At 37.2% G+C, this 8,767-nt stretch overlaps 1 protein-coding gene and 1 pseudogene across 1 annotated transcript; both read right to left on the bottom strand.

Moving 5' to 3' along the window:
* Positions 1 to 1,758: 1,758 nt before the first annotated feature.
* Positions 1,759 to 2,694, bottom strand: LOC105081024 (olfactory receptor 5G25-like; annotated as a pseudogene).
* A 3,564-nt stretch (positions 2,695 to 6,258) lies between these two features.
* On the bottom strand, positions 6,259 to 7,197 carry LOC105081022 (olfactory receptor 5G3-like). The gene is given in 1 exon segment (XM_010970143.3): positions 6,259 to 7,197. A coding segment is annotated over 1 exon segment (939 nt).
* Positions 7,198 to 8,767: the final 1,570 nt, after the last annotated feature.

Raw genomic sequence — 8,767 nt, 5'->3', positions numbered from 1 at the left:
GAATAACACCCAAAAAACTGTCAGGCACATAAGAGACATATGTAAAATCGGTTACATTACTCATTGATTGCAGCATTCTTTGATTCCCGTTTCCTCTTAACTGAATATCATTTGACCCAAGTCATCACCCAACAGAGACATCAAGAAAGCATGGTGAAAAATAAGCAAAATGGGGGGCAGGGGTACAGCTCAGTGGTGAAGCACATGCTTAGCATGCATAAGGTCCTGGGTGCAACCTCCAGTACCTCTATCAAAATTAAACAAACAAACAAACAAACAAAAACAGAAAAAAGAAAAAGCAAAACAGGAAACTCGGGGGAGGATGTAGCTCAGTGGTAGAGTACTGCACTTAGCATTAGCATGCAGGAGGTCCCGGGTTCAATCCGCAGTCCCTCCATTAAAATAAATAAATAAACCTAATTATCTCCTCCTCCAAAAAAATAAATAAAAACAAAAATAACTTTTAAAAAAAACCAAGAGACTCTGTGATATTACAGACTATTATAGCCTTCAAAGTTATTGAATTAAAATTAAATGTCTTTTAAAGAAAGCCTTCAGAGATGACAGTGTGGATCTCACTGAGTCTTAACTTACAATGGTACAAAAACATGCTTTATCTCCCTCATTTCTTGGATGTGTTACTATGTTCCAGGAAATAAAACACAGAATATGGTTGAAAGAATATTGTATGTAGAAAAAATTAAAATGTGAGACCAAACTATGAGGTCATGGGCAATCCATTGATTCTTCATGACTGTTTGGCTCATTGTCTGTAAAAATAGAATTAATATCCTGCCTATGACACAAAAATCAATAAATGATAACAATAAGTAACACTTTATTAAAGAACTGGAATGCATTCTACACTTCACATGCACAAATCATGGCAAAACCCCAGCAAGTTATTATTATGAGCAAACAGTACAGGGGACGTATAATGCCTTGATAAAACACCTACTTCAAGCATGAAAGTAGTAGTAGACAGGGCTATGGCTGCATAATCCCTGAATAATTCACTTTTTTTCAGTTTTATTGATATACAATTGACATACATTGTGTTAGCCCAAGGTGTATGACATGAGGATTCAGTATTTTTATACATTGCAAAATGATTACCCTAATAAATTTATCAATTCCCTAACAGAGTTACAAATTTTATTTCTTGTGATGAGAACTATTAAGATCTACTCTCTCAGCAACTTGCAAATATACAATGCAGTATTGTTAACTATAGTCACCACTGTATGTTACAGCCCTAGACATATTTATCCTGTAAGTGGAAGTTTTTACCTTTTGACCATAGTATACTTTTTAACAGTTTGCATTTAATGAGTCAAGGCCAAGATCACAGACAATGAGATCTCAACATATTATAAGCAAAATAGAAGTATTTTTAAGTCGCTGGTTATGATGATAACATTTATTCAGGATTTAACAAAGAAACTCTCATATCCTAGTCATAAATTTTTTTGCGTATGTGAGTAACAACACTTTTTTAAAGTCTTGGGATTCAGTAATCTACTCATCTGAGTTTAAAGTTCTAAAATTCATTTCTGCTGAATAAGAAATGAGAAAAACAAAATGAGAAAACTGTAACCTAAAGACATTGTGTGACTTATCAATGACACAGTAATAGTGAATCTCAACAGAAAATTTGCAGTTTTTCCATTGTACATATATATTAGCTCTCAGTCTCTAGTACAAGTGATGTTCTGATTTATTTACCTTCTTAATCTATAATACAAACGATGTCATAGTTCACTTACTCAAAAGAAATTTCTTCCTTTCAAATGTCCTTCTGAATGAATCCTTGATCTCTTTGTTTCTTAGGCTGTAGGTAAGTGGGTTTAACACGGGAATCACAGCTGTGTAGAACACAGAAACCACTTTGTTAATATTCAGGGAGAAACTAGAACTCCAACGTACATAGACAAAGAAGAGTGTCCCCTAAAGGATGGAGACAGGTGTCAGATGTGAAGAACAGGTGGAAAAGGCTTTCCGCCTCCCATCAGCAGAACGGATCCTCAGGATGGCGATGCCAACGTAAACATAGGAGACCAAGGTGATCACACCGTTGAGTACTCCTAGAGCTCCAGCCAAGATGAAAAGTAAACATTTACTGACCTGTGTGTCTGCACATGCCAGGGAGAGAACAGGAAGGTCACAGAAGAAGTGATTGATGATATTCGGACCACAGCAAGGCAGGTGAAAGGTGAAAGTTATGTGGATCATGGTGCTTTTAAGACCCATGGCAGCATAAGGCCCTACCACCAACTGCACACAGACACACATGAGTGTGCACAACAAGGGCTTACAGATGGCCATGTACCACTCATATGCCACGGAAGCCAGAAGGAAACACTCAGTCACTACAAATGGACCAAAAAGCCAGATCTGGGCAACACAACGAAAGAAAGAGATGAATTTTTTCTCCACAAGGATGTCAGTCAACATTTTGGGACCAATGACAGCAGAGGAGCAGACATCTACAAAGGACAAGTGGCTGAGAAATAAGTACATCAGGGTGAGGAGTCGAGAATCCATCCAAATGAGAGTCATTATCCCCACATTTCCCAGAAGAGTGGTAAGATAAACCAAGAGAAATACCACGAAAAGAAGAAGCTGGTGCTGGAGGTGATTTGTTAAGCCCACGAAAACAAACTCAATCACCAAAGTTTGATTTCCATTATCCATTTCTCTGATCTAATCTTTAATGAGAAAGAGAAAGATTTTTCTTTTGAATCAATTCCTAATTGGGCTTTTTCTTTTTAAAAATGAATACAGCTTCTATATTTTTACATTTCGTAGAGTAGACTGACAGATGACATGCCTGCTTCCGACCTCTTGGTGGTCATCATAACTACTTACTAACTATCTGTGTGATACTGAGTAAGTCACTGAACCTCACTGGCTTTTCAATTTCTTCTTGATCAAAACAGAATTTTTGAAGGGAATCAGATTTTTTAGGTGTAGAAGTTCCCTTTGGAGATTATCCAAGGCAAGTCCTGTAACGGTGCCAGATTACATTTCTAAAAATCCCTGCTTTTGAAAGGAGGATATTTTAAGACACATTTCATAGATAAGGTATTATGTGAATTTGATGAATTCAGGCTGATAGCTCTCACTCTCACTCTAGGTGATGGGTGTTAAGAATGTATCTTCCTTGCCAATTCCTTTAGATTCTAGAAAAATAGTGTTTTATCTAAAGGATAACTTCTGAAGTCTAAGAAGGAGTGCAAGCTCAGACAAAAGAAGCTAGTTTTTGAACAGGATTCAAAGTCCACAGCAGTGTCTACTCTGTGACTCCTTCTCCAAAACACCTCCTGGTGTATCCTTTTCATCCTTAAGATATTATTTTTCTTTCCCAGCTTCTGATAATACTCCACTGGTTGCAACACTGACTCCATATTTAAGAACTGGTCTCTTCTTATGGACTAAAAACTTCAATGGAGTTTGACAAGATTAATCAGTGTATATACTAACAATATGAGGAATGTAGGTGTTTTGGAGAATAATGATTGGGATTTCCTCAAATTAATGTTAGACACCAAACCATAGATCCAGGAAGCTTAGAGAACACCAAGGAGGATAAATGCCAAAAACAAACAAACAACTATACCTAAGCATAAAATTTTCAAACTACATAAAATCAAAGATAAAGAAAAAATCCTGAAGGAAGCCAGAAGCAAAAAAAAAAAAAAAAAAATCTCTCGAGAAACCATATCTCATTAAAATTGATGCCCTCCTCCGAGGCACCAATACTGTAAATCGGGATTTTAGTGTGTGGAGGCCTTAACTGACATAGAATTTCTCTGCTCCTCATATTGGGACCTACCCTTTCATTCCAAAATATGGAGAACCACTTACAGATCTATGAGATGAACAAAAAAAATGTACCTCCAAGTGAATTTCCATCATGCCTAATACGAAGAATCAGCTGGGAACATTTCTCACTAATAAAAACAAAGCAAAACCAAAAACATGATCCTAATATGCACCATGTTACACTTATAAAGTCTGAAGGAAAAGAATATGGTGCTGCAGTATTGACAGGGTAATTAATCCTCTGAATGGAAGCCACACTTAAGCAGTGTTATCCATGTAACCATGGTACAGAGAGTATTCTAGACAGAAAAAAACACTAGGGCATGAGAACAGCAGTAACTAGAGCTTCAGAGGACAGTTGGTTTTGCATATTTTTGCACATATTTGCATATATTTAGAGAAGGAACTCAGAGACATTGAGGAAATTTATAACTACCACTTGCTTCCTACTGTTCTTCTCCCAATCCCCTTTCAATGGATGTTAAATCATAAATGTTTAAGGAACAATTAAAAAGACAGAAAACACTTCGGGCATCATACCAGGAAATGACCATCTCAAAAGGTGACTTGTGGTTTGAGACATGTTACACAGTGAAGACCCAGAATAGAGGCAATTTAAGGCAAAATTTTACTAGGAAAGAAACTGTTGCTCTTCTGTAGATAAAAATAGAAAAAAATACATTTCCCTTTGTCACACTTAGGCCCAGGTTTTAACAATTCTTAGTAAAATGTTGTTAGAAAATTTTACAAGACTGACAGTTAGCAGTGTTAGTATTATATGGATACATTTAAGGTAATATTTACTATACCTTTCAAGTTTCATCACACTTGCATTGTGTCATTTTTAGCATTCTGCTATCATTTCAGAGGTTTTAGAAGAGAGAAAGCATACCACTATGTATAGAAGTTATAGGCTATGGGGGTGGAGGAAAATGCAGATCTTTAGAGGGAAAAAGTGAGAGACTGAAGCACAGAGTGGCTGAGAACCTCTCCATTTCACTTCGGTTTTGACCAGTATTTCCGTCACCAATGTTCAGAAGTATTTCATGAAGTCAGAGAATGTTAGAATGTAGCAGCAGCCTTCAAAGAAGGCCTTGAACCCATCCTCCTCAACTTATTTATCTACTGATAAATTTATTCATTCAGTTTTGACACAGATTGTAGCTTTTCAAAAGTGAATCTTAATTACAAAGGTAAATGTATTTGTTATAAAACAAGTTCGACAACCCGGATGAGGATGGACCACCACCCCACCCTCCTGCTTCCAATGGGCCATGCCACTGAAGTAACCGGTGTTCACAGTTCGGTCTGTAGCCTTCCACACTTCTCTCTATCATCTTGTATAATGTGCATACCAATATATTCTACACAGTAGATAGACTGCCCCCACATTATTTTTACTAAGTGTAATCATTTTGGCAGATTTTACTTTGATTTGGGATTTTTTTTTTTCCATTCACCTACGATAGTATCAGGGAGTTTCTTCCAAACAAAAGCACAACTATCTAAATCATTCTTTTTATAATTAGCTGCATAATGATTCATAGGAAGAAGATTTCCTTCTCCTAATGATACAAAATCAGACTGTTTCCTTTTATCCCCCCTGCAAATGATGCTGCAACATTTGTGTCTGGTATTTATATTTCTATAGCATGAATTTCGAATGTAAGACAGCTAGGTCAAAGATCAAGTGCATTTTAATAGAAATCATGAAATTACTTTCTGAAAATGTACCCACTATAGCTAAGTGTAGAATACCCAAATGGTGACCTTACCAGCATTGCACTTAATCAGTTTAATGTTCCCCAATCTGATAGATGAAAAAAAAGAATAGGATTGCATTTTCATTTCATTTACTTAAGCAACTGAAAAGTTGAGTAGTTTTTTTATATATATTTATGCTTTGGGCCATTTGCAATTAGTTATGTCATTGCCCATTCATTTGGTGGTTATTTCTCTACTGTGTTTCATACATATGTATACATACGTTCCAACGCTTTCCTGTTGGGACACTAACTCATTGTGAGTCACTTGTTCTACAGCTGTTCTCTCACTTTCCACAGTTCAGCTTTTATCAAGGTTTATGAAACCTTTATGGATGAACTTTGTTGATCTTTTTCTTACAATGTTTGCCTTTCTGGGCTGGAATAAAATGTCTTCTCACATGTAAGAAGAGATAAATGTTCTCCTGGACCCTCTTCTGGCATCTCTTACATTTCTACTTTCAACATGTATGTAAAGTGTTTTATATTCCCCATCATTTTGCCAAGGAGAAGACTGAAGAACAACAATATAAACAATATGTCTAGTATATGAATGACCTTGAAACTAGCAGACCCAGGAACTAACGGGAATGAGACATGTGTCTCTTCCCTTGAACACACATAACTGAATTAACATGAGTGGTGCAACACAATTAGAATTCTATTTTATCTATTTAAATTTTTTTTTCCTTTCAAACTTCCTACTGAATGCATTTTTCACCTCTTTGTTCCTCAAGCTGTAGATCAGGGGGTTCAACATGGGGGTTACCACAGTATAAAACAGAGAAATCACTTTATTCATATCTAGGGAGGAACTTGAGCTAGGTTGGACATAAGTGAAGAAAAGAGTCCCATAGAGGATGGAGACAACTGCCAGGTGAGAAGAACACGTGGAGAAGGCTTTCCTCCTCCCATCAGCAGTCTGGATCCTCAGCACGGCCACCAGGATGCAAACTTAGGAGACCATGATGATCAGGCCACTGAGAACTCCTATGGCTCCCGCTAAGATGAAAAGCACTAACTTATTGATCCAGGTGTCTGCACACGCTAGGGAAAGCAGTGGTGAAATATCACAGAAAAAGTGATTGATGCTATTTGGACCACAGAAGGGTAAGCAAAAAGTGAAAACTGTATGAGTCATGGTGCTTAGAAGACCCACAGCATAAGGGCCCACAACCAGCTGCACACAGACCCTCCGGGACATAATGAGGGTGTACAGCAAGGGCTTGCAGATGGCCACATACCGATCATATGCCATGGAAGCCAAGAGCAAACACTCAGTTGCCACAAAAAGACCAAAGAACCACATCTGTGCAGCACAACCCATGAAAGAGTTGCCTTTTTTTTCTACAAAGATATCACACAGCATCTTGGGGGCAATGGAAGAAGAGGAAAACATGTCTACAAAGGACAAGTGGTTGAGAAAAAAGTACATAGGTGTGTGGAGTCTGGGATCGATCCATATGAGAGTGATCATGCCCAAGTTGCCCCCCAGGGTGACAAGACAGACAAAGAGAAAAATGACAAAGAGGACAATCTGCAGGTGGAGATGATCTGTGAGGCCCAAGAAAAGGAATTCAGTCACTGCTGTCTGATTCTTATCTTCCATTGATCATCCGTAATCTAAGAAAAACATTTATTTTGAAAAAACTATTTTTAAGAGTTACAAATATTATTTTAATCCAGTAACTGAGCATCTCATACAGGTCTGTAACAGACAATTATTGCAATAGTGTTGAAACGGAAGATAATATTCCTAGATACTAGGTCAGGGCAATTTGTGAAAAGATCCTGTGTTACCTGGATATTCACCCTTGATGTTTGCTCTGTCCCGTCAAGAGTCCAACTCTTTTACCTAAAACTCCTTCAAGTTATAAGTCTGTGCATGAACTACTCCCCAGGTTCATCTTAACTGTATGGTATGTTTAAAAAAACCACACACACACACACACACACACACACACACAGCTGGAAGACTTACTGGGAATACTGTGAAACCAACGAGATACTCAGATCCTAACATATGACATCTGGGAAAGACTAACCAGGGGAGTTCTTGATCATACCGAATGATCTGTACCTTTCTAATGTTATTAGGACACAATTCACATGTGGGTTTTTCAGTCCATTCCCTACTCCCATCTGTAAAAAGCTGTGGAAAGGACAATATACACAAATGACAAAGGGGTTACTCATATAAAATGATGTGAAGCCACAGAGGGAACAGGGAGGCCATGCCTGTAAGATTGAGTGACCTGGCAAATGCTGGACAGCAACCCGTCATGGAAATTGTGTACAAAGCTAAGCATCCTGTGCACCAAATAACATGGAATGACTTTATGTGATTGCCCATATTTCATATAAACCACGTTTTAGGGCACTTATCATGAAATCTGTGAGGCATTATCAATTATAGTAATCATATATGTAAAATGCATAATGCTTTACCCAGGGAACGCATTCAAAATATGTTACTTTCTGATTCAGTCAGGGAAGAAAAAAAATCAAGCTGTTTCAAATTCCTAAGAGAAGATCACTAGGTAGATAATTTACATACAAAAAAAAATCTGATTTAAAAAATGCTTATTATCACTACAATAATGTCTTTTTAGGTAAAACAAAAGCAATGACTACTTTGAATCATCTGGTAATTACATGTGGAGCTCAATAAATGAAAAAAATGGTGGCTGCATCTATTTGATTTATGATTATTTATCAGTATCATGATTACTTGCTTAATGCTATGTAGAGTAGCTTTTCAGCAGTCACAAAGACAATTCTAGGCTTAGATTAGGAGCTATAATGCAGGAGTGTTTTTGTCCATCCAAATATGCCAGTATAAGTGCGTGAAAGTAGGGGGCTGAACAGACTGCTTCTGGTTTTGATCCAACTAGTATTAATTAATTAATTAATTAATTAACTAATTAGAATGTGAGTCATTTAAGTCTTCCATAAAACAAAGAGGATGCCACTTTCATAGCTAACATCTGTAACTCTAGAATTCCATACAGGCATTGCAATATCTCAATGTCAAAAAGAAATAAACAAGAAAATCATTTCAGAGAAAGTCACAAAAAGCAGTTGCTTAGTCTCATAAGGATGTGAACAAAATGCCAGTCTGCTCTCTTTAGAGAACCAGGACTAGGGGATGGCTTGTATTCCCAAAATTCAAACTCATC

The sequence above is a fragment of the Camelus bactrianus genome, chromosome 10, assembly GCF_048773025.1.
Source record: "Camelus bactrianus isolate YW-2024 breed Bactrian camel chromosome 10, ASM4877302v1, whole genome shotgun sequence".
Taxonomy (NCBI): domain Eukaryota; kingdom Metazoa; phylum Chordata; class Mammalia; order Artiodactyla; family Camelidae; genus Camelus; species Camelus bactrianus.
This window is presented reverse-complemented; position numbering and strand designations above follow the sequence as displayed.